The sequence below is a fragment of the Lampetra planeri genome, chromosome 36 (assembly GCF_965212315.1).
Source record: "Lampetra planeri chromosome 36, kcLamPlan1.2.h2, whole genome shotgun sequence".
NCBI lineage: Eukaryota > Metazoa > Chordata > Hyperoartia > Petromyzontiformes > Petromyzontidae > Lampetra > Lampetra planeri.
The window spans coordinates 6279422-6306326 of NC_136142.1; the positions used below are offsets into that span (position 1 = coordinate 6279422).

Genomic DNA, 26905 nt, shown 5'->3' on the forward strand with positions numbered 1-26905 from the left:
CCCGAGCGCGGCGGCGGCGGCGGCGGCGTGGGCGGCGCTCCCGAGAGCGTAGCGCTTTGGAAGCGAGGCTTGGCGGATGGTAGCGAGATGACGTGCGCAGGGGTGGCGCGCCCTCACCTGGATGGCGCCCAGATTCTCAATGAGCTGCTCCGTGTTGGATGCTCCGAGCAGCACCGAGCTCACGCCCTCGTTACGCAGGCACCAGGCTGCTCCCACACGCACGCGCACAATCATGGGGGCATGCAAACGCGCAGAATCATCCGATAGGAGGAAGCCACTGGAGCTACAGCACTTTTAAACGTGGATTTTAAACTAATTTCTGTAGAACTGCTTTTTGTGTTTAGTTTGTTGTCCTTCCCTACGCACCTCCGATTAGCGCGGTTGGCTACGTACGGTGCGAAAGAAGTTCAGCATACATACATCATGGGCACGCAAACACTAACGCAAGCACGGACACAAACGCACGCACAAATACACAAGCGCACTCACACAGGCACCAGTGCACAAGCAAATTGGGGTGAACACCATTCCCTGCTGCCTTTTGCCTGTGCCACCAATGGGTATTCGACAGAAGGGAAGCCCTGTGGGTTACACCCTGCCCCGTGTACACCCTGCAGTAACACCCTGCCCTCTGCGCCCTGTGGGTTACACCCTGCCCCGTGTACACCCTGCAGTAACACCCTGCCCTCTGCGCCCTGTGGGTTACACCCTGCCCCGTGTACACCCTGCAGTAACACCCTGCCCTCTGCGCCCTGTGGGTTACACCCTGCCCCGTGTACACCCTGCAGTAACACCCTGCCCTCTGCGCCCTGTGGGTTACACCCTGCCCCGTGTACACCCTGCAGTAACACCCTGCCCTCTGCGCCCTGTGGGTTACACCCTGCCCCGTGTACACCCTGCAGTAACACCCTGCCCTCTGCGCCCTGTGGGTTACACCCTGCCCCGTGTACACCCTGCAGTAACACCCTGCCCTCTGCGCCCTGTGGGTTACACCCTGCCCCGTGTACACCCTGCAGTAACACCCTGCCCTCTGCGCCCTGTGGGTTACACCCTGCCCCGTGTACACCCTGCAGTAACACCCTGCCCTCTGCGCCCTGTGGGTTACACCCTGCCCCGTGTACACCCTGCAGTAACACCCTGCCCTCTGCGCCCTGTGGGTTACACCCTGCCCCGTGTACACCCTGCAGTAACACCCTGCCCTCTGCGCCCTGTGGGTTACACCCTGCCCCGTGTACACCCTGCAGTAACACCCTGCCCTCTGCGCCCTGTGGGTTACACCCTGCCCGGTGCCCTGCGCACACCGTGTGCCCCACACTGCGTCGCGTGCCCTCTGCCCCGCGCTTGCACCATCTGTCCGTGCGTCCCCCGCGTCCCCCTCACCGATGGAGAGCTGGGGCAGCGTGCAGCCGAGCCTCTCCGCCACTATGAGGATCTCCTTGAGCTTGGCCTGCTGCCGGTGCCCCTCCTCGCTCGTGATGCGCTCCTTCAGCCACTGGTAGCCCTGCCGCACGTCAACGCAACGGGCCGCGGGTTAGTCGTACGTGACGCAGTTAACGTCGTCGCACGAGACTCTGGTGACGTCGCAGCACGCGTGGCATCGCGGCTGTTGCGACCGTATTCATCACATCTTTATACTGCACACAAACAAGAGAAAGATCGCCCGCATGGGCTTTAACAGACTGTTGGGGCAAATGCTGCTAGCGAGTAGCAGCACCTACGAAGGGCGGCACCGCACAGGAGGGGGGCGGGTGGCCAGCACCTCGTCCGGTTGACTTTGTCTCCCCAGCGTGATGTTTATACATCGCACCAGATACTCATCTGAGGTCGAGTCGACCTGGGAGAGGCCCAGGACCGGTTGAAATATTCATCTCTGTTATTGTTTGCGAGCGGGAATGGAACTCGGGTCGCCGGGTTCATAGCGCGGCGTGCCGATCGCAGCGCCACCACTCCCCACTGCGCACGCACACACACACACGCACGCACGCAGGCCCACGCCACACGGCCGCGCGCTCACCTTGAGCGAGGCGCGCGAGTACATGGGGATCCCGTCCTCGTACTTGCCCGTGATGATCCCGCACGCGAGCGGGGACCAGGTCATGGCTCCGACGCCTACAAAGAAAACAAAGACCCCCCCCCCCCACACCGATTAGCCTTAATAGACTGTCGGGGCAAGTGCCGCACCTATGAAGGCCGGCACGGCACACGACGCCTACACACGCACGCACGCACGCAGGGAGTGGGGGCAGGAGGGAGCAGAGCAGACGGTTGAATCGAGTGACTGTGGAAGGGGGGGGGTTAAATTCGGATCAACTTTTATTTTACTTTTTTTATTGTATTTTTAGCAGGTAAAGCCCATTGAGCTATTATCTCTTTTCCAGAGGCGGCCTGACAACAGGTCGCCTTTGTTAATTTATAGTAGCCAAATCGTAAGAATAGGTTTTCCCCTTTTTACTGGTAACAAAACAGTTGTGTTAAGATGTTAAAACACCAAACTGAAACCTTTTGCAAGGAATCATGTCTGCATTCTGACCACAGATACTTGTGGTGAAAATACAAACAAAAAACTATGCTCTGACATCTTCTTGGTTCTTTCGGTAAAGTCACGTAGAATGTGACTTTACCGAAAGAACCAAGAAGATGAATCCCTGCAGTCACGAAAGCTTTGAATCAAAATTTATGCTCTGACAGTATATGTATTGTGTTTGAAACTGATTGGTCCACACCAGAGACAGCTTTCTTTAGAGCCTCGTCTCAAACAGTGTCAGACCAGAGGACGCCAAAAGGCTTCAGTTTGGTGTTTTAACATCTTAACAACCGGTTTTGTTTCCAGAAAAAAGGGGAAACCCTATTCTTATATTTTGGCAAAGGAGGTCCCATTATGTTGCCAAATCATCTTTAACACATGTTGGTTCGGAATGCAGAGGGGAAAACCGGAGGTTCCAGAGGAAAATCCATGCGAGCACCACGGGGGAAAAAGAACAGGGGGACTTCCAAATACACAACAGGCAGGACCTGGCAGAACCTGGCAGGTACTGATGGGTGCCTGGCAGGACCCAGCAAGGCGCGGACCGCACAGCTATTGAGAGTAAGCGAGGGCACAAGCGAGCGAGCGAGCGAGCGACCTACTCCCCCGGACGCGCTTGCGCGCTGCTCACCGATCTTGTGGTAGAGCTCAGGCAGCTGCACCTCCACCTTCTCGCGCTGGAACAGGTGGTACTCGGCCTGCTCGCACACCGGCGGGATGAGGTTGAACTGCCGTGCCACTGAGTACGCCTCCTGCACACGTCAAACAAAGACCCGCGCCCATACAGCCTTGAACAGACTGTTATGGCAAGTGCTGGAAGCGACCGCGTATGAAGGCCGACATGGCACACGAGAGGGTCGCCAACACTACATCACCACTGTCTCTCCAGTGGTGATGTTTTACACACTCCAAAAGGTACTCATTTAAGGCTGAGTCGACCCAGGGGAAACCCGTGACTGGTTCAGATAATCGTCCGTGAGCGGGAAGTGAACTCGGGTCGCCGGGTTCATAGCGCAGCGTGCTAACTGCTGCACCACCGCTCCCCACGTACACACGCACGCACGCACACGAACGTACGTAGGGGTGAGAGCAAGCATCACTGAGAATCGAGATTCTTCCATCCGTCCACTTCCCATGACCAGGTCAAGGTTCACTGGGGCATCAGCCTCAAAGGTCAGCCCATCACAGTTTGCGATGTGATGAATTCAAGCCTTTGGTGGGAGTCACGTTTTTACAGTCCCTCTCAAGAATCTTAAGAATTCTGCCAAGCGTCGTCAGCGTTGGTGTACGGTGTTTTTTCTGCAATATTTTGCTGTCTTTAATTGGATTTTGTGTTGCACTCAGTCACATATTCACTTTAAGATGTTTTTTTGTCCATGTTTTTTGTTTTTTGTTCGTTGCGGTTGCACCCGATTCAAGAGCCGAATGGCTCACAGGGCTATACCTAATAAATGAACTTGAACGATCTAATTTCATCTCGATGTTGGTGCGGTGTGCAGTCATTGGATGACCGTCGACTGGGTACACTTGAGGGCACGGTTTCATCGCAGGCAGTTGAAACCAGGATTCAATGCGCGTGCGTACACAGCACCTGCTCCAAAAGTCTGTTAAAGACTATACACTGGAACGTGTCTCTTTGATTCGTATCTATGTGTATATGCATGCACGTGCATGCGTCTAGGCAAGTGTGTTGGCAAGTCTATAGCCACGTGTGCATATACATGGGCACACGTGTGTAAGTAGACAGGTGTTGAACACGTACCATAATCTCCATGGCACTCCATCGAGATGTACCCCAGTACATGGACATACCCTGGTTGATGACGTACGTCATCGCCCGGACAATCTCTGTGCCACGCAAACGACACACGTACACACACGCACGCACACACACAGATGGAACATACGTACACATACACGGGCGTGCGTACACGCAAGCGTCGTGACGAGCGGTTGTTGTTATTAAGAAGCGCAATGTCAAACTCACAGCAAAAACCCGCGCGCGCGCGTGCGTTCATGCATATGCATGCATGCTGACGCACGCACCCACGTGACTCGCACGCACAGACGCACGTGCGCAAAAAGCCATCGCGAGCGAGCCGCTGCTGCGAATCCAAAGCCGAGGGGGTTCACAAGTTTCCCAACTTCCAGCGCCGCGCTCCCCGCGTGCGTTTACAGCGGCAACGCTCGGCCCTATTCACGAGAGCGGCTTGCAGCTCGCTCGGGGAGGGGGTGGGCAGGGGGGGGGGGGTCGTCGCATCGGCAACGGGCCGGCAGAGGAGACTCGGAGACGCTCTGTGCTCCAGCGGGGACGAGAGGTTTCGCCGCGTCGGTGGCCACGACAATAACAACAACGACACGGCCACGCGGTCGGCTGCGTCGAGCTGGTGGCCCAGATATTGCCGAGAGCTGGGATTCTCAGCACTAGCTCCGCTGTGTCCACTTCTGTGGGCCATTCCATTGTTGACACCAAGGGTTGCACCGCGCTGTTTGAAACGCGAGTGGATTGTGCCACCTCACGACGTGATGCAGATAGCGCAGTCCGACTAAACCGTTGATTTTGTTGTTTTTAAGAAGTTTATTCTTAGGAGGAGACTTTGAAAAGTGGGCGCACGCACGGACTTGTGCGCAGAACATTGCAGACTGTGAAAGGTTTAAAAACAACAACCGGCTGATCCGTGTGGTTGACGACCAGCGGATGCATCAAAATCTTTATTTAAACTGGAGGAGGAATCCGATGAGCTATAAAGCTCTTTTTTCCACAGATGTCCAGTCGCGTGCTGAAGTAGTCACTCACTGGCGCGCTTTGTTTTACTGGTAGGAACCTCCTGGTTACACCAGCCCACAGGAGATTATTGTGTCCATCCGTCGTGTAGGGAGGGGTTGGGTGGGGAGGGGAGGGTGGAGAGGGCCTGGGTGGGGAGGGTGGGGCGTGGGAGGGGTGGGGCTGGGTGGGGAGGGACTGGTCACCCCGTGGTGCCCTTATAAAGCTCAACGTTTAACCTACTCACGCCGGCTTGTGCCCGCCCTCACAGTCGGGCAAATTTACGGAATACACCACGCCGCCGTTGACCCTGGCCATTGACCGAGCAACCCAACGTTTCTACCAGCTCGCTCCGCAGGAATGCGTTAGTGACAAACCTTACTGAATTGGCTGTGTCGGGTGGTGGCGGGGATAACGACACATTTATATTCACGCGATCGACACCCAACTTTTTTTCATTACGGAGCTCACTACCGATGTAAGCCGTTGTGGGGCGAACGAACCCAGTTCGCTGGTTCCGGTCGAGCAGCGCGTTAACGACCGCCGCGCAACTGCGCAAATTTTACCCAAAACGTGTTCGTCACTCGCTTACGGCTCGGGAACTAAAAGCCGTGAGCAAGTTACTGACGAGCGACGCACCCCCACCCCCCCCCCCCCCCAAACGTGTTGAAACAAAACGAACACAAAAAAAATCCACGCTTTAAATTGCGTAGAAACAGGTGGCAACCCAAGCGGTGAAGTATGGTCAAACAACTTGCTCAACCGACACAGTGGGGGTCAGGGGGGGGGACATGGCCATCATCGAGCAGTGGAACGACAAAGCAGGAAACACTTCCACACATACACACACACAGCGATCGGGGACCTACTGGCAGTGCTGTCATTGTGCCTCTCAAACAGAGTTGCTCTATTTCCACGTACTAAATGCGCGCCGACTCGGGAGCGAGCCATGGGCTATTGTTATTTTGTTGGCCAACAGGGGAGTTTAGGGAGGTTGAGGAAACTGTTCTGGTGAATATTAGCAACATCCTCTCCCACCGGAAGCGGCGTGGATTTTTCTCCGGGACCTCCGGTTTTTTCCCCCCTCCACATTTAGAATCAACGTCATGCGTTTAGGATATTTGGCTGCTATAGATTTCCACGTGATAAGCCCTTTCATTGACACCATCATTTGTGACGGCCAGGTCGTTTCTGCAAGACATCAATATCGCTCAGTGGGCCCTTACCTGGTAAAAATAAAAGAAATAAGTAATATAAAAAAAAACTTTTTACTAAAAGTAATAATAAGTCTCCGTCATCAGGTGGGACCGTCACAGCTGTGACGGTCCCACCTGATGACGGAGACTTGTGTTGTCTCCGAAACGTCGTGATTTATTAATTAATTTTATTTCTATTATTACTTTAGTAATTATTAAGTTAATTTACCGAAAAAACCTAAGAGTAATGACGGACACTTGTGTTGCGCCCGAAACGTCGTGATTTATTTTATTTTTACGTACGTGACTTTACCGAAAGAACCAAAGAGTCCGTTAAGTAAATGTTTTGTAATTGGTTAACGTTTTGTCATTGGTAAGCGGCATTATCCGCGAAACATTTGGCAGGCGAGCCGCATGCATGTCCGTCACGGGAAGGGTACACGGCTCGCTGCGGGGGATGTGGAGTTCTGGGAGGGAGCGCGTGCCCGTGACGTCGTGGCGATGACGTGCGGGTTGGGTTCTGCCTGTCGTTACCATTGCGATGACGCAGCGGCTTGGCTGGGAGGGGGCGGCGGGGGGGGAGCCCGCTGGGGCGAGTGGGGTCAGGAAGAGTTGGGACTAAGCCTTTGAATTTTGAATATCAGGGTACCCTTTTTGTATAAACTGTACCATGTAGTCTTCTTGGTTCTTTCGGTAAAGTCAGGTAGAAGGGAAATAATAAAATAATAAAAATAAAACATTATAAAATAATTTTCACGACGCTGTCTTTCCGACAGACCTGTTCTTCACCTGAGGACGGCTGCTTGCGTTGTGGCCGAAACGTCGTGAGAATTATTTTATTATGTTTTATTGTTATTATTTTATTATTTCCCTTCTACGTGACTTTACCGAAAGAACCAAGGAGATTAATCCCTGCAGTCACGAAAGCTTTAAATCGAAATGCACCATGTAGAATATGCAAACATTTAACGAAGAAGCACCTCGTACGTTTACTCCGAGCACATCCTCCGATGAGCAACGGTGCTCAATCGGAAAGAAGATCAACGTACATACGCACATCCTGTGCATCCACCACCAACGGCTGCAGCCCAGTCGACAGTTAAAATGCGCGGCTCTGCGACAATCCACTTGTCTAATAACGGGCCCTACCCCCACGGCTGCGTGTCAGCCTCATGGCGGTTGTTTGAACGACACTTCACCATGGCCCTGTGAGTGCGGCATGGCGAAGGGGGGCCCCCCCCCCCCCAGGGCCGCTTCAGACATCGCTCGCCACGGCCGGAAATCGGTAAGTCGGCCCACCTTTATGTACCTTATTGAAATTCTTTCACACCGTACATAGCTAATCGGAGGTGCACGAGGACGACAAGCTAAACACAAAAAAGCAGTTCTAAAGAAATGAATGTTCAATCTAAATTCAGAACTTGTTTAACAGCACGGTGGCTTGTTCAAGCACTCCCCCCCCCTCCGCCGCCGCCACCGCCCCGATCCACAAGTGAATTTCATGCAGACGCGTTCCCCCCGTAGCTCCGCTTAAGTCATGAAAGAGAGGCACCGAGCGTTTGTTGACGCGTTTCATTGTGCGTGCAAGTAATCGCGCGTATCATGGACGTAGGAATATTAATACGGTGCCACGGAGGCGAGATGTGAACTACCTCGCCTGGTATACAGCAGGTCGTGGGTTCGATCCCAACAACAGTATATTTGGAGTTTGCATGTTCTCTCTCTCCGTGGTTGTGTGGATTTTTCCTCCGGGTCCTCAGGTTTTTCCCTCCACAGTTAGAGACATGCGTTTGGAGTATTTGGCTGCGAGAAACTTCCAAATGATGGGCCGCTTCGTTGAGCTGTCATTTGTGGCCAGGTCGCTTCTGAAAAAGAGCCGTGTATAGCTCAGCGGGCCTCACCTGTCGAAATAAAAATAGTTTGACTTGAATATATTCACTCGTGCATCTCCACCTACACAGCGTGTTGTAAGCCAACAGTCACGTGCCGACGGTCACGTGTCAACGTTCCTCGACGACGGCATGAGACGGAGCGCCATCTGCTGTCTCGGCAAAGGAGGTTCACTACGGAGACGAAGCAGAAGAAATCTCATCCACATCTCAGTCTCTCCACGTAAAAAAAGTTGAAGTATTTCTTTTAAACACATCCCATCAGCCGCATAACCTTCTGGAAGCTCAAAATGTCAGCTGCATTCGTTCAACACAAGCACACTCTTCGCCGGTTTCCACTTTCAGTGTCTCATAATGGATCAGGCTTGCTTTGACCAATGCAGTGTGAACCGCAAACAGGTTTCCACATTCAGTGTCTCATCATAGATCAGGCTTGCTTTGACCAATGCAGTGTGAACTGCAAACTGGTTTACACATTCAGTGTCTCATCATGGATCAGGCTTGCTTTGACCAATGCAGTGTGAACCGCAAACTGGTTTACACATTCAGTGTCTCATCATGGATCAGGCTTGCTTTGACCAATGCAGTGTGAACCGCAAACAGGTTTCCACATTCAGTGTCTCATCATGGATCAGGCTTGCTTTGACTAATGCAGTGTGAACTGCAAACTGGTTTCCACATTCAGTGTCTCATCATGGATCAGGCTTGTTTTGACTAATGCAGTGTGAACCGCAAACTGGTTTCCACATTCAGTGCCCGATCAGCAGTCAGGCTTGCTTGATCTGCTGACGAGTCGTCCTGAGCTGTCGTTACCATCCACTGGGGCATCACCATCATGCACCATCTCGCACGCAAAATCTTTGACATCGCAACCCGCTGACTCAAAGACTCGTAACCTTCGACCCAAAATATATCCTCCTGTATTTCAACTCCAACCCGTAACCTTTAACTGACTTCGAACATTCAACGACCCATTTCGCTGTCGATAAAACCCACATTTCTCAACCCGTCTGGGCTTTTGCACAGGCGACCACAGGTAAGCCAAGCAGGGACGCGCCATGCAGATCGAGCGGCTCGCATTCGGAGCGACGCAGCCATGATGGGGTGTAGCGACGGACGTCCCTTACACTGCAAGGGGGCGGGAGAGTGGTGGCGCATTGAGAAGGTGGGTGGTGGCGCATCGGGGAGCAGGGTGACGCATTGGGAATGAGGGTGGTGCATTGGGCAGGGGGCTGGTGGCGCGTTCGGAAGGAGAGTGGTTGGGTGCGTTGGGGAGGTGGTGGTCGTGAGGGAGGGAGGTCATGGCATACAGCGACTCTGGTGTAGAGATGTTGGAGGCAGGCAGGAGGTGATAAATGGAGAGCAGAGCACTGGAGACCAAGAGAAGAGGTGCCAATGACAGCAATCACGATGGCGGGAAATGCTGTCCAACAACTATTTTGAACTTCTGCCCGGTGTTCGACTTTACCCTCGAGACGTCACGGATACGCGGCCTCTCTCTCTCCCCGTTCACCGTCCCTCCGAGCTGCAGACAACAAGCCGGTGTCATTGTGGGTGGGTGCCGGATCAGGCGTTAACGCCCCAGCCCTCCCCGATGCGTTTTATCGAGTCGGACCGCACGTTTCGCTTCGCTCGCTGGAGGGATGCTGGGGGGACGCTGTCCTTCAGGAAACCGAATTGAGTTCCCGTACCGTGGTGGCGCACAAACGTACGCACTGGTCGATAACTCCCGTCACATCCGTGCGCCACCGCCGGAGTGTGCCCGGTTTTTATGAAACGCTGAAAAAAAAGTTGATTGTGAAGTAGGTCGTGGTCAAACTAAATCAATCAATTTGCTCTTCTTGGTTCTTTCGGTAAAGTCACGTAGAAGGGAAATAATAAAATAATACGTGACTTTACCGAAAGAACCAAGAAGATGAATCCCTGCAGTCACGAAAGCTTTAAATCGAAATCAATTTGCTGTTTGTCTTATGAACTACAAAAATAACCAAATATTTCCGCTCGCATCAGTGAATTAAAGTTGAAGTTTAAAATAGACATAAATGCTCAATCTATCCAACTCGAGTTATGGTTTTGTTCCGTTTATTGATTATTATATTGTCCGTACTTGCTGTGTGTGTGTTTACACGCTTGCAGAGGTTGGCGCGCTGCGCTACGAACCCGACGACCCGACCTTGATTAGCGCTCACGGCCAACACCAGTGACGAGTGTATCTGAACCGGCGCTGGCACCTCCTCCCCCCCTTAGGTCGACTCAGCCTCAAACGAGTAGCTGGCGCAGCGTGTGAACACTTATCGTCAGCATTGGGGAACATTAACGGGATGATACTTTCCAGCCGTGCAGCTTACAACGCGAATCTGACCCCCCGCGACACTTGCCTACAACCTCTCCACAATCATTCGGTGTTGCAGTAGAAATAGAAACATGGAGGTCTCCGGTCTACGACGATCCACATTCATGACGTTTATATAACGCCACCGCGGACCGATTTACGACGCAAAAAATACATTTACGACGCATCTCCGAACATACTTGAATCGGTCTCGTTTCCGATGCGGCTTGGCGAGGAGCTTTAGTTATTCGATTTTTTTTTGTGGATTTTTTTCTTGTTAGCCATTTAAAAACCGTGTTAAATGTGGCCGATAAAAAGGGAAAAAAAACACAGGCGTTTCTACTGCTCCGACTGTCCATGGGAAAATAGGATCCGATCTAGGACGGGGTTTCCAGGAGCGCGTTGTGACGTCGTAAAAGTGCGGACCGCCTGCAGGTACTTTTTAAATCGCAGTTGCTGGGTGCAGGCCCAAAGGCCCAAGATGCAAAGTGGGCAGCAACAATCAGCACTCTTAAAACAAGGTGTCGTAGATAAGAGTAGTCACGCTTCTTGAAGTGAGCAAGGTTACATGGACATGGGAAAAGACAAGATGGGAGGGAGTTTCAAAGTGTTTCGCTAAGATAGTTAGTTAGGGCCCCAATGTTATCCGCGGTTCTCTGCTCCTGCTCATAAGACCTGGGGGGTCGGGAGGGGGGGAAATTCGCCTTTTTGAGGATGCACCCTGCTGAGAAGGCTCTGCGAAGTCAAAACCAATCCGAGGCATCTGCCCAAAACAATAGGGCACCCAGGTGGAGCGAGTTCTAGGGGCTACGCCCTGCTGACAGCGAGCAAACTTGGCGAAGATGAAGCCAGCCAAAGCATGTCTCTCTCTCCTTTTATTTAAACACATTCCTGCGGAGGGAGCTGGTAGGAACGTTGAGTTGCTCGGTCAATGGCCAGGGTCAACGGCGGCGTGGTGTATTCCGCAAATATGCCCGACTGTGAGGGCGGGCACAAGCCGGTGTGAGTAGGTTAAACGTTGAGTTTTATAAGAGCACCACGGGGTGACCAGCCCCTCCCCACCCAGGCCCACCCCTCCCACCCCCAGCCCCTCCCCACCCTCCCCACCCAGCCCCTCCCTGTACGACGGATGGACGAACACAATAATCCCCTGTGGGCTGGTGTAACCAGGAGGTTCCTACCAGTAACAGAGGCCAATGCTTGGAGAAACATGGAGGTTCCATAACGGGAACAACCAAAGTCTGCTGTACAGGAACCTACTTGATGTACTGCTACCTACAGGCTCCACATAGCTACACTGTAAGTCATTAATTTGCATGTACTCTGACGATATGCACCATCGTTCCTCGTCGGGGCTACGATTCAAATTCAAGAATCAGATTTGTTTGCACTTTCACCGTCTCATTACCACCGTTTATGAGTTTCCTTTCATCTCCTGTGTACACAGGTTAGTTAAACCAATAAGCGCCCAAGTGTACCATGAGAATAGAATTCGCCTTTAATGTGGATTAATTTATTCGACCGATTGTGCAGGTGCGCGATTCAACGTACGGATGAATCGCAAGCGCAAGAATCAATTTTAAACCGACGGATCGACGCGCCGTTAACATGCCCAGGCAGTCGCCCGCACACGACGCCGACGCCTCCATCTTTACGCGATCCACCACCCCCCTCCCCCTCGAAGGTGTGCATCACTAACACCGGAAAACAAAATCAATAAAACTCCCGTACCACCTCTCCATCCTTACCTCGCTCACTACCCCACACACACACACACACAACGACCCCACCACCTCCCTACCTCTGTCAGCCAAACCGGGAAGGGGGTGGGGTCATGCGGACCCTGGGAGTTAGGATTCTGGGTAGGGACGGGATGACCTGTATGCCGCAGAGAGACGAGGGCACGGGGAAGGAAGCGATGGCCAGAGGGCAGAAGCTGGAGAGCGAACGGGCGGGAGGGCAGTCGGGCGAGCGAGCAAGACACAAAGCGAGCGGAGCAGCAATGGAAATGGAAAATGCCTTTTTCTACCTTCGATGATGAAAGCCCTGCATGAGAATGGGGCTCCTGGCAACACATACAGGACACAACGAGGGAAAAGGGGGTGGGGGGGGTGAGGAGTAAAGGAGCCGGAAAGCGACAGGCGTGAGAGCTCGTCCCGTGGCGAGGAGAGGCAGGCAAACGAGGCGGTGGCTGCCCGAACGTGTAACCGCTTCGCGTACTGACGAAATGTTGATTTAAAGCTTTCGTGACTGCAGGGATTCATATTCTTGGTTCTTTCGGAAAAGTCACGTAGAAGGGAAATAATACAATAATACTAATATTAAACAATAAAATTTGCACGATGTTTCGACTGCAACACAAGCAATCATCATCAGGTGTGAAATGTTATTGCTGTGGATTTCACACCTGATGATGATTGCTTGTGTTGCAGTCGAAACGTCGTGAGAATTTTATTGTTTTATATTTTTATCATTGTATTATTTCCCTTCTACGCGACTTTACCGAAAGAACCAGGAATACTGACGTAATGTTCAAAGACTTGGCGGCTTTTGCTTCATTTTTTACTTCTTACACATTTCCGCTTGTACGGTAGACTCTCGATGAAACCTCTCCTCTGTCAACCGCAAAGCGACCGCGGTTGTTTGTGGGTGTACGGGAGGAACAAGCGGAATTTGGAGACCGATGTCTGAACCTGTCACTTAACCCATTGCACCGCACCCATCATCCCCCGCCTGTCACCACCACCCTCCTCAGCTCATTCTAACGCAGGCATCCTCCTCACTCACGTGTGTCTAGCCGCCGTCCTATTTCCTCGCTCAGATCCACCCCCACTTTACTTGGCACTGCCCACGCCTTCCCACCCCCAACTCGAATCTGAACCAATTATTTGGTGATTACGCAGCTGCTGTGTCGTTGGCGGCGGTGCACAAGCACAATTGACAAATAACTCGACACATTGCTCAATAACACTAGATGGCCTTAAAAGGGAAAATATATATGAAATAGGCGACGTTTCCGGCAAATGGTTCTTCTCTACCCAATTCGATATTTATGTCGCCTATAGTTAAAACTTGTTTTCCCCTCTTGACTTGAAGCTTTCGTGACTGCAGCAATCCATACTCTTTGGTCAAATAGCTATGGATTCCTGTTGTCACGAAAGCTTCAAATCAAGATTGGACACAGTGTTGTTGACATAATGTGTTGAGTTCGTTGTTCCAACTCCGTGCTCTCCTCCACCCACAAAACCCCCAAGGGCCTCCCCCGCTCGCTGGTGTCTGCGGAGTGTGTGGGGGGGCTACCTCCCTTCCCCCACCCCACCCCCGCGTCGGCCGGCTCGTGTCCGCCTCCACGCACTCCCTGCAACCGGCTTCGTCTGTTCGCGAGGGACGCGTGGAACGGCCGTGCATCGACTACATGTGCGTACGTCAAACTCCTTTCGCGCGGTACGTAACCGACCGTGCTAATCGGAGGTTAGCACGGTAGATTCACGCGCTCGCAACGCACGCCTTGAGGTCGTGCGCGAGATCGAATCCACACTCGTACGCGCCGTGCGTCGCAGTCGGCACTCGACGCCCCGCAAATGTGTCCGATGCTTGAAGCGAATCGTCGTGACCCACGCCCCCGTGAAGTGGGATGATTCGCCGAGTAGATGATGGGGATGAACCGTGACAAGACTGCCCTGGCTAACCTCTCACTCCACCGGCTCGGGTACCTTCCCGGCCACCCCTTCCCATCACCACACCCACGTACCGCTCCCTCCTCCTTCCCATCCGCCACAACCGATCATATACGCACGTGCGTGTGTGGGTGTGTCTGCACATTTTAGTCTTGGACTAATCGCAGAAACTTTTCACTTACCCAAGGCCCCCTCTCCTCCCCCCACAAACCCCGCCCCCCCCCTCACTCCCCCGCTGAGAGTCTGCTGCTGTTATCGTCCTATCGACATTGTCGGGGTTCTTGGCACCTATTTTTTCCTTAAATTCGCGCTGCCTCCCCACCCCCCTCCCTCTCTATCGCCAACGCCGTCTGCTGCAAGCGTGGGAGTTGGGGTACCGTGAGCGAGGAGCTGCGTACGTGCGTCGCCACCCGTACCTTCCATGGGCGTGTTGGTATCGGGGCGGTTTGCGAAGACCACGTCCACGTAGTCCAGCTGCAGCCTCTGCAGCGACGTCTTCAGCCCTGGGCGCAGGAAGGTGGAGTGGGGAGGGGGGGGGGTGAGCTTTTTAAGAAGTAACCAATCGGGCGGTGGGCAGCGCGTTCACCGCTCGTTACCGAGGTTCGCGGTTGGAAGCGACCAGGCCACCCTGGTTAATACTGTCGCGTGTATTTACCAAGCAACACGTGCCAGTCCGCCGTGCGGTGGATGTTACAGACCCCCTGACGTCGTTTGGAACGAGTAGGTTATCGCACGTACCCGCGTCACGGCGCAAGTATATTCAATGTCTTTCGCACCGTACGTATCAAACCGCGTGAATCGATTTGAAACATCACACCGCATGTCACTTGATTTAGATTACACACCGCAACATCTCCCCTCCTTACCGCGAGGGTTACTGCAGACCGTTTGCAAAAGGTTGCACAATCGCGATAGCCCTTGGCGCTATGAGTATGGTGTGCATACCAAATGTCCTAAACGATAAGAGTATTCACATCAAGTGCCCTCCAGAGAGAGTGTGGAAATAGCGGGCGGTGAGTCTCGCGTTGCTTGCATGCACGGCGCTGCATGCACACCGGCACAAGTGCATGAACAATAGAAACGAGCAACACGATAGAACTTTTGGTAACGACTTTAAAAAGTATCAGCACCGTTACAGCCGATATGCCTGCAAGCGCCGCGTCGCCACAATTGGCTAAGGATTGTATTGGAAATGCCAAACCAAGCGGTTAAAAAACATATTTGCAATGTGCCAAACACATTAATGAGTTGTTCTATTCGTAATACTTTGATCAATAGCTACGGCCTATTTAACTGGTCATCAGAAAACAAGTGCAGCCTCCACCTATTAACATCCACGCTGTCTCTCTACTGGCCTCACTATTTACGTGCGGTGAAGGGATTTTTAATGTCACCGTTATTGACGAATGTATTGAGATTTCTGTGAAATTAGTTTAATTATTGGGAAGAACTAAGACTAAACTAAAACTTTTTTTTATTTTACCAGGTGAATGCTACGAAGCTATTAGCTCTTTTCAGAGGCGACTGGCCACAAATAATAACTCAACGAAGTGGCTTATCAGGTGGAAATTTATAGCAGCCAAATAATCTAAGCGCATGTTTCGAAATGTGGGGAGAAAAACCTGGAGGACACGGAGAAAAATCCACGCGACCACAGGGAGAGAGACACCGCAACTCGAAATATACAGCAGGCGTCAGGGACGGGATCAAACCCACGACCTCCTGTGTACCAGGCGAGGTAGTTAACATCTCCTAGCCACCGTGATGATGATGAGAGGGAAGAGAGACACAAACTCCAAATAAACAGCAGCAGGCATCGTCAGGCTCGGGATCAAACCCACGACCCTCCTGTATACCAGGTGAGGTAGTCAACATCTCCTAGCCACCATGATGATGATGAGAGAGAGACACAAACTCCAAATAAACAGCAGCAGGCATCGTCAGGCTCGGGATCAAACCCACGACCTCCTGTATGCCAGGCGAGGTAGTCAACATCTCCTAGCCACCGCGGTGCCCCTTGTTGGCTACCTTCGATGATGTGCTTCCTCGACAGCCCTCGTTCCGTCTCGGCTCTGTGTTGTACAAAAGAGAGACAGTGTCAGCGTTTACTCTTTCACTCGGGCACAACCCGAAAGAGATGCAAACAGTACACAGACAAAAATAACCCGTATAGCCTTCGCAGACTGTTGTGGCAAATGCTGTTAGCGCGCACCTACGAAGGCTCGAACGGCCCACGAGGGGGAGGGTGGCCAGCACAACAGAGGGTGTGCGGAGGGGTGAGGGTAGGGGAGGGACGATAGCGATGATAACTATAGCGGGGAATTTAACTTAGCTCGCTGGGTTCATAGCGCAGTACACAAACCAATGCACCACTGTTCCGCACGCGCGCGCATATTTCAACAAGTATGCTTGCGCGCACACTCAAGCACAGGAACCCACACATGAAACACCTTCCGTCGTTCCGTGCGGAAGCACACACAATACACATGTCCTGTACATGTGCGCGTGAACAGACAATCCACTGCTGGATGAGGGTTTCTGTGCCGCACGAGTTTTTGGGGATATTTTGCGATACTTATCCACGCCGGTCAGTGTGGGCTTGGTGAAGGCGGGAGGAGCAATATATGTGGGAGCAAAGAAGTATAGTACAACAATCGATGTTTCTTTGCTGCCCTCCGCTGCACGCCATCGCCCCCCTTCATTGCAACATCAACGTTTCCAACGGAGACTGAACGCCGAGGTGTGTGAGAAACTGGCACGGCTCACTCACTTTCCTCCCCAGTAGATTTTCGTTGTGATGACGAGGCTGGACCTCCTGGGGAGAGAACAAAGCGACGGGGAGACAGTTTCAGCGACGTGGGGGGAGAGAGCAGAGAGAGAGAGAGAGACGGGTTTTAAGTGTGAAGTTTATTTTGTTTAACCGGGCGAGAACTCGAGAGAGACCATTGCCGTTGCTCGCCAAGTTGCCGTGGTCGCTCGCGGCCAATGCGTTGCCGGCGACGGTTGCCCTAAAATGTCGCGAGCGGACCGTGGCCTTTGCCCCCTCTCCCTGCGCTCAAACCCCCGACTGGAAGGGCCGGACGCGGGCCCGTCTCAACTCCCCGAGTCACCCGCGCAGCAACTGCCTCAATGTTTGACCGACAAACTGCGGCTTTACGCTCCTCCTGGGAGCTTTGAGGTCCTCGCGCGCCGTGACCTGCGCTCCCTCTGTCGTGCCGCGATTTCGGCAAAAAGTTTCGGAGCTTGGGGCTTTTCCCCGCTCCTTTTGACAATCAAATTTGCAAAGTTCTCTGCCTGAAGAACTGCTGTGCCTGACCGCCGAGATTCTCACCAAGTGGAAAGAAACAAAAAATCCTACTTAGTTCCCACGATATGTTTTCGCACCTCCCATTAGCACGGTTGGCTACGTACGGAGCGAAAAGAAGTTCAACAAGCGTGAATACAACTCGAGATCATTTGTTTTATTTTCTCTCTCTGTACGGCCGCTCTGAAGCTCTTTGCCGAGTCTGTTGCGCTGAATAAAAACGTAGAGAATAATAACAAGCGACAGAGACGTGCGGGCACGCCAACACACGATGGAGCGCGAGCACGTCACGTGGGGCACCACCAGGGGGCGCCACGCTACCGCGCCACGCGGCGGCGAGCGTGGCGCAGTGACGGCGCGAGCCGGCTTCAACGATGGCGTGACGATTTACCGACGGTTCTTCCGTATGTATGCACGTTGAACTTCTTTCGCACCGTACGTAGCCAGCCGCGCTCATCCCAGGAGCTCGATGGGGGTTTTAATTTTTTTCCGTGCGGTTAATTGGCGACTGGGCAAACGTTTAATTGACGGATATTTAATTGACGAACGAACTCTAACGTCTTCTTGGCTCTTTCGGTAAAGTCACGTAGAAGGTAAATAATAAAATAATAATAAAACATAATAAAATACAATTTATTCATAAAATACAATTTATTATGTTTTATTTTTATTATTTTATTATTTCCCTTCTACGTGACTTTACCGAAAGAACCAAGAAGATGAATCCCTGCAGTCACGAAAGCTTTAAATCGAAATTGAACTCTAACGTGCTGGGGTTATTTTATTGCATGTGCAGTTATTGGTGACCGAACCGGTACCATCGACTCGCCACACAGAACCCGGTTTAGTCACAGGCGACTGAGACCCGGATTCAAACCCAGGATCTCAGCAGTGCTGCCGGGGCGCTAAACGACTTGTAAATGAGGATTGCCGTCAGCCCTGACGACTACATTTTTCATTTTGCCAGGTAAGGCCCATTGAGCTGTCAGCTCGTTTTAAAAAGCGACCTGGCTACAAATGGCAGCTCAACAAAGTGGCTTAGCATCGCGTGGAAATCTATAGCAGCCAAATACTCTCAACGCGTGCGGATTCTCAACGTGGAGCAGAAGTCGCAACCGGGTACCCGATACCCGTACCCTACCCGATACCCGGCTACCCGTTTGTGACCCTGGTGCGGCCGGGTACGGGTACGGGTAGGCCGTGAGTCACTGGTGAGTAACCGTTTGTCACTCATTTCCCAACGTCTTGTCTCTTCTCACAATTCAAGTTCCTAGAATCAACCCACCCGCGCCTGCAACATGGCTTTATCCCAGAGGTCGCAATCGGGTTACCCGATACCCGTACCCTACCCGATACCCGGCTACCCGTACCCAGCCGTACCCATACCCAGCCGGGTATGGGTACGGGTACCCGTTGGCGACCATGGTGCGGCCGGGTAAGGGTACGGGTAAGGAATCAAAACCCGTTTGCGACCTCTGACGTGGAGGGTAAAAACCGGAGGACCGGGAGAAAAATCCACGTGACCACTGGGAGAGAGAGAGAGACAGACAATGCAAATACACAGGCCAGCAGCAAGCAGTGATGGACGGACGATAGGATCCGACGATTACCTCCAGCCTTTCTTCTTGATGATGTTGCCCAAGATAACCTCGGCCCTATTGCGGGCGGGGAGAGGAGAGATCACAGCGGAACAAAGGACAATCGTGTCAGCAGTAGCGACAGCAGACAGGCAGATCGGCAAGGCGGGCAAAACACACAAAGTCGTCCTAAAGGGTAAAAGTGCAGCACACCAATTGCTTGCCACGACGTCGCCGCAGGCGGAAGAGCCTCGACTACTTAGCCCTCTCGAGACGGTGCTTGGCCTACTCTTCCACGCTGGCTCAGGGAGGCATCTTTGACGAGATGGGAGTACCCACAATTTTACGCCACCGCACGCGACCTGCCGACTGGACTGCAGTTGCGCCTATTTATGCCGCTGGGGGAGTTAAGAAATGTTGCACCTTCTTGGTTCTTTCGGTAAAGTCACGTAGAAGGGAAATAATAAAACAAAACATAATAAAAAAATTATATTATTTTATTATGTTATATTATATTATTTTATTATGTTAAATTTTTTTTTATTTGATTATTTCCCTTCTACGTGACTTTACCGAAAAAACCAAGAAGATTTACCGAAAGAACCAAGAATATGAATCCCTGCAGTCACGAAAGCTTTAAATCGAAACTTGCACCGTTTGTTTCAACTGCCACGCCAGGAGATCGAACCGGCGACCTCTTTCATTTCAAGTCCAGTGCGGTCAACATCGCATCACGGCAGGAGCAGCAGCAGCGGCATACCCCGATTAAATCGAAATGTTGCACCGTTGCTTTACCCGCCCCGCCGGCAGAGGACGCTGCCGCGGTGTAACGGTGAGGGCCACTGGATTCCTAGATGTCGCCGGCTTCCATCTCCACTTCACCCGGCACCTGGCGCACGAGCGTACTTCATCACTCCATCTCCTGGGTGGACGTTCACTCACTCCGTCGCTGTTCTCGACCATCGTCCCCTTCCCTTCTGGCTGTGACACGTGCTGCCCAAGCCCCACTTCGCTGCTTTCATCAACAGTTGGAATTGTCTTTTTGGTTCTTTCGGTAAAGTCACGTAGAAGGGAAATAATAAAATAATAAAACATAATCAAATAATTCTCAGGACGTTTCGGCCACAACGCAAGCAGCCGTCCTCAGGTGACGAACAGGTCTGTCGGAAAGACAGCGTCTGAATGAATCATTCATTCAGACGCTGTCCTCAGGTGAAGAACAGGTCTGTCGGAAAAACGGCGTCTGAATGAATCATTCTTGCGTTGTGGCCGAAACGTCGTGAGAATTATTGTATTAAGTTTTAATTTTATTATTTTATTATTTCCCTTCTACGTGACTTTACCGAAAGAACCAAGAAGATGAATCCCTGCAGTCACGAAAGCTTTAAATCGAAGCATGAATTGTCTTGGACCTGCGCAACGTTCTCCTAAGCCAGCCACCACGTGTTGCTTCTCTTTTGTGTTCTGCCTAACTCGAGATGAGGAGTTCATTCTCATCACGAGCCTGCGATGAGAACACACCTCAACTTCACGCGGTGCGAGACCCATGGCCGAAGACAGCCGCGTGAAAGCACGTTAAACAGTTTTTTTATTTCAATAGATTTTTTGAAACCCGGGAAGGCCTACTCTACGGGGAAATGCTGCCGAGCACTGCAATACTGAGCTACGGGCGGCCACGCGCTATCGAGGGGCGCACGACGGCGATGTTGTCATCACGGCATTTGGCGCCTGCGATGCTCCGATAGGGGAGCGATGGCGGCCCCGTTTGTCGCCGCTAATGGGATTGCCACGACGACTCAAAGCAGCGTGACTCTACCTGCCTAGAGAAAGAGCAGCCAAACGCAAGCCTCGAGTAAAAAAGCCAAACAATCGCTGCCAAAACACACGGCAATCAATTGCAGTTTTGATTTGAGTTCACAAACCGACCGCGTCTGGGGACGCCGTATAAACCGGGCCCCCCCGCCCCGGTGGTTCCAGATCCCCTGGGATTGGAGGGGCAGCAGTCGAGCGGTTGTGTGTGGGCGGGGGGAGGGGGGGGGGCACCGTGACAGCGACTGGCCATTACGGAGAGTGAACTTTGGTGGTGGGGGGCGCGAAGGGAAAATTTGGGGATGCATGGCACAACCCCAACAGCCTGTGTACCATCGGGCGGTGGGGGGCAATCCGCACAACTAGAGAGTTTGGAGGATTCCCGTTGGGGCAGAGGTCGCAACCGGGTACCCGATACCCGTACCCTACCCGATACCCGGCTACCCGTACCCGGCCGGGTACGGGTATCCGTTTGCGACCCTGGTGCAGCCGGGTACGGGTAGGCCATGAGTCACTGGTGAGTAACTGTTTGTCACTCATTTCCCAACGTCTTGTCTCTTCTCACAATTCAAGTTTCTAGAATCAACCCACCCGCGCCTGCAACATGGCTTCATCCCAGAGGTCGCAATCAGGTACCCGATACCCGTATCCTACCCGTACCCGGCCGGGTACTGGTAGGGTACGGGTACGGCCGAGTACGGGTACCCGTTTGCGACCCTGGTGCGGCCGAGTACGGGTACGGGTAAGGAATCAAAACCCGTTTGCGACCTCTGCTTTGGGGCAGGGAACGACAGGGAGAATTGGCACGGGGGCAGGAAAGGGAGTCGAGATGACCGCGAGGTAGAGGAGTGACCCCGCAAGGGACAGAATCCGTCGTGGGCAGCAGAGGGAGGGAGCCAGAAATCAATCGCCGACGACAGATTTAGCGGCAGGGATTTTTTATTTTCTCTCCAACGGCTGACCTGGCATGTGCGGCTGCCCTACTTTTAATTTACGTGCCATCTCAGGACGTGTTTCGGATTTGAAATCGCAAGGGTTGGTGTTGTTGTGGCCGAGGGGGTTTGAGGTTTTTTTTTTAGTGGACCGTGAAGCTCACGGAAAATTAACGAGATAAGCCCAACAGGACACCTGTTAATCCACTGCTGGATAGAGGCCTACGCACCCCAGCCGCGTCGTTCACGGGAACTGTTTGACCATATTTTATCGCGCTGTTCCAAACTAAAGCTCAACTTTTTTTTTCTTTTACGAGGTAAGGCCCAATCTTTTTCACAAGCGACCCGGCCACAAATAATAGCTCAACGAAGTGGCTTATCACGTGGAAATTGACAGCAGCCAAGTACTCGAAACGCGTGATGCCGAGACTAAATGTTGAGGGAAAAACCGGAGGACTCGGAGAAAAATCCACATGACCACGGAGAGCGAGAGAGAGACATGCAAACCCCAAATATCCAGCAGGCATCGTCCTGGTTGAGATCGAACCCACGACTTCCTGTATACCAGGCGAGGTAGTTAACATCTCGCCACCGTGGCCAATAAATGTGGAGCAGAGGGGTGGGAGTGGGACAGGCCCAGGTACGGTCCGAATGTAACTCGCCACTGGTGATAGCCGTGTCCAGCAATCAGACTCGGGTAAAGCAGGTTTCATATCGCAGTACCAACCACCTCTGCCACCGTTGCCCATCAAAACTAATCACAGGCCAGAAAACAAAGGTTGCGGGATTTTAAAGTCTGCTTACGGGACATCCCTAGAATGAACGAACACCCCCTTTAGAAAATACCGAAACGAACATTTATACGCTGCGGAATGTTTTCAGTCTTATTTAAAACTCAAAAACGTTTCCACCGTGCCAAATGTTTGCGCTCTATTTGCTCTCCCATGATCCCTTGAGGCTAATTCCACGCTCTCGTGTATCGCTTGACATTTCCACATGGCCTCCACGCCCACATTGCTCTCTCCCGCTTTGTGTTGATGCAAATTCTGGAGGGGATGTGAGCTCATTACCAACTCAACTCCGATTTACATCAAGCGCGCTGTTGCTTCCCCCATTCCCGTCACGCCCCACACTCCAATTTTTTGTTCGTGGCAAATTTCAACGCACAGCTGACCTATTAAGTATGTATGGCGAAACCTATTTCGCACCGCACGTAGCCAAGCGCGCTAATTAAACACATCGCGCCGCCGCCGTCATCATCGTCTGTCGGCCGGTCCCCCCGCGTTGCAGCGCCGTGGCTCACGGGCCCATCTCGAGGCTCCATCTCCGCGGCGGACGTCCTCTCCTCCAGCCAAAACGAGGATTTAAAACACTTCCGTCAGGCGGTCGGGAACGACGCGGGGGCCAAATGAATTCCCGCCACGGTCCTCGTTCCGTCTCCGGTCGGTTTCACCGCTTCGCTCGGCCTCGATCCTTTCTCCTCTACATTATTCACGGCTGCGCCCATCCCACTCCTGTTTCCGTCCAACTTTCGTGTCGCCGCATCTCGAGGTATGAAATCCCATCCCGGGTTCTTTCTCGTCGAGGCTTCAAGGACTTTGTACGAATCGAATGTCGCTCCGAAATTAAAAGACTCCCCCCCCCCCCTAGCCCCCGCAAAAAAACAACAACACCGCGGAGTAACTAAACCATCTTCCATCTCAATTACGTCCGGGGTGAAGGGGGGTTAAGCGTAAGCAGCGGCGTTGACTTCTCCGAGCACTTCTCGCTTACCGACGCCTGCCCTTTCCCTGCCGCGATCCCATAAATATTGTCCCGCTCCGCGCTCCCGTTGGCGGCGAGCCAGGGAGGGGGCGAGGAGGCAGGCAGCGAGAGAGCGAGGGGGGGGGGGCGACGAGGCGGTCATTACCGCCCGAGATTAATCCGCCGCGAAAAACAAGCGAGTCATTCGGTCGCCGAAATATCACGGCGCGCGCACACGCACGCACACACGCACACACACGCACGCACACACACGCACGCGCGCAACAAAAGCGAGAGCGGCACTCGACTTATTTTCCGGGGACATCATTAAAAATGTATATGGCTCCGTGTTTAAATGTAATTACTTAATTCCGTTTCGCCGCCGGTACCCCTCCCGCCACCCTCCTCCCCCCCCCCCCCATCACATCGTTACACCAAATGCCAAATTCAAACCGCGATTTAAAAGATGCGATCGCCGCTGCTGATGAGTTATTTTAAGCGCTCGGAGAAACGCGGGCTAGGTTTGTAAGCAATTTAATTTTAATAACGAGGCGAGGATTTTATTTCTTGTGACCCGACAGCCGATCTGACAAATGTTAATTCGCCGAACTGGAATTTAGTCGCGTAAAGTGCAGAACCAAGCCCAATGTGACGCTGACCCGGCGTAGACCTTCGAAACCCGGCTTTGAACCCAAACACTCGGTGGTGCTGCTGGCTCAACGCTCCCAACTCCAAGCCACCTCGGCCACATCTGTCGTCGTTTAAACTTGGCCACCAGAGGAAGCTGGTGAAAGCCAGATAGCGTGAGCTTCTCTGGCGTGGCATTTGGCCTACTCTTCCCCGCTGGCCAAAACGGGAACGCGCAAGAATTTAGAATTTCGCGAAACGACGCGCCGTTAACGTCACGCGGTTCAACCGCCGCCGCTGCTGATGAGGTTACCGACCTGCCGGCACGAAGGGAAATCTCTCTTTGGTTTGTTTACGCACGCACAGCGTCACCGGGTTCCGCACGGTGTTGAGGGACAAACGATAAATCAGTGGCCCAGAGTTACCCGCGAGAGAGAGAGAGGCAGGGCCAACGGCGGCGCAATCCGTTGATGCCTCCACCGACCTCCCCTCACGTCGCCATCACCATTTCCCTTCCCCAACCCCTATTCCAGTGTCCGTGCTCATTGGCTTCACGTGACGAGCCCAAGCGAGAACGTGTCTATGCACGATGAATGTAACCCTCTTCAGGAAATGAAAACGGTTGTCGCAACGTTATTGGGCAATAGACCAGGTTCGATCTTTTTTTTTCTAGACCTTCAAGAAGCAGGCTGTTTTTTATGGGGATGCCGTGAAGTAACAAAGACGTCATCGGACATACAACCGAGTTGGACGTGTGTATGTTGAACTTTTTTCACACCGTGTGTAGCCAGCTGCGCTTAATCGGAGGAGCTCGATTGGGGGGTTTTTTTCCGCGCGCGACTGGCCAAAGGAGTGTTCGTTGCGCTTAAGTTCAACTTCAAACGTTAAAATTAGCAGCACATTCAATTGACGAACGAACTAATCCGCGGTGCGGGAGTGTCCGTTGGGAATTTTTTTTTCACAGAGCAATAGAAAACCCTTCGTGTTTAAAGAATGGCCTGTGTGGAAGCGGACACCAGGGAGTTACCGCTGAGATGTCACCCACCGCCCCCCACCCCACCCCCCCCGGTCAAGGAACCTCTGTTCTATACAGTAGGAGGGACCCAACAGTCAGTTAAGGCTATACGAGGGATCTTTTTCTTTGTACGCGTGTGCGCGGACTCACGGGTGCGACGAGTATATCAGCGAGCATTTAAACTGCAAACAAATTTCACCCGGGGGACGCGGATTTTAAGCGACGAACGGAGCGTAGCCGAGATGTCAGAAGGCATGAGCGTAACTTGACTCGTGCGGCATTAGCCAGGGAAATTCAAACGCAGCAGCGGAAGCAGCAACATTATAAAAAAAACGCAACAGCCATACCAACAAAAACCTATGTCAGCAGCAAAGCAGCAAATGTGGCTGTTTTCCCCATCTCTGAAGATACCTTTGGCTAGGATCCGATGCGACAGCCCATTTTACACAGCCCCCTCGGCTTAACTGTCACATCTATATCTATATATATATAAAAGTCAAAATCTGTCTCCTGAGAGGGACCGGGGTCGCTGCGTTCTACAAGGCTGAAGCTCCACGTCCACCAGCTGAAGCCCTTCATCTCAAGCTGGAAGCTCGAAGTCTTCGAGGCAAACACGTGATCGCAGACCCGAGTAGGGACCCGACCCTTCGTAGCAGTAACTCCTCTGTGTAGAGTAGTTATCTGGGTGGTCACCACCCTAGGCTGTATCTGGTGAAGGGGCAGTTACCCGTTTGTGTTACGTGTTACAAATAAATGTGTTGCCTCTAAAAGGAACAACGTCTGCGACTCAGTTGGACTCACTACACATAGGCTTTCACAACCAATGTACGTGAATCGTAATTGATGTATATACAGGATTGGTCGTTGTATAGTTTATAATATAAATGTTGAGCTATAACTCTATATGTATGTTGAATCTCTCACACCGTACGTAGCCATCTGTGCTAATCCAAGGTGCGGGGGGAAGGACAACAAACTAAGGATAAAAAGCAGTTCTAAAGAAAACACGTTTTCAATCTAGATGATTTAAAAGTGCAAAGCTCCAGTGGCTTCCTCATATAGGAAGGAAGAGCGCTTCTGATGGCCGCAGAAGCGTACGGTGACGATGTGGATGACGATGCGGGTGACGATGTGGACAACGAGGAGGAGGAGGCGAAGGGGGGTGGGGGGGGCGGTGGCGGTCACTCACTTGCCTGCGGCGTACACCTCCGCCGTGTCGAACAGGTTGATGCCGTTCTCGTAGGCGATGGTCATCAGCTGCTCCGCCATCTGTGGGGCGAGCAAGCGCGCGCACAGCAGGCGCGGGGAGATGAGCGCGCGGCACCAAGACGCGAGCCCACGCGGCGGCCGTGACACTCGTCGGCTCGCGACGGCGGGGGCCCGAGTTCGATTCCAGAATCCGTGCAACCTCTCTACGTGGCGTCTGTGTGTTCTCTCCCTGTTCTGCAGAGTGCGAGTGTGTGCGAGCCCGTGTGAGTGTTTGAGTGAGTGTGTGTGTGAGCGAGTGGAGTTTGTA

At 52.6% G+C, this 26905-nt stretch overlaps 1 protein-coding gene across 1 annotated transcript in view; it reads right to left on the reverse strand.

Annotated features, from left to right (window-relative positions):
- The window catches only part of KCNAB2 (potassium voltage-gated channel subfamily A regulatory beta subunit 2), a 51050-nt gene that overhangs the window by 10459 nt on the left and 13686 nt on the right, over nt 1–26905 (reverse strand). The window contains 10 exon segments of the mRNA XM_078611460.1: nt 118–206; nt 1381–1501; nt 2015–2109; nt 3156–3276; nt 4287–4372; nt 14799–14885; nt 16411–16454; nt 17153–17197; nt 19297–19341; nt 26579–26658. Coding sequence (XP_078467586.1) covers nt 118–206; nt 1381–1501; nt 2015–2109; nt 3156–3276; nt 4287–4372; nt 14799–14885; nt 16411–16454; nt 17153–17197; nt 19297–19341; nt 26579–26658 — 813 coding nt within the window.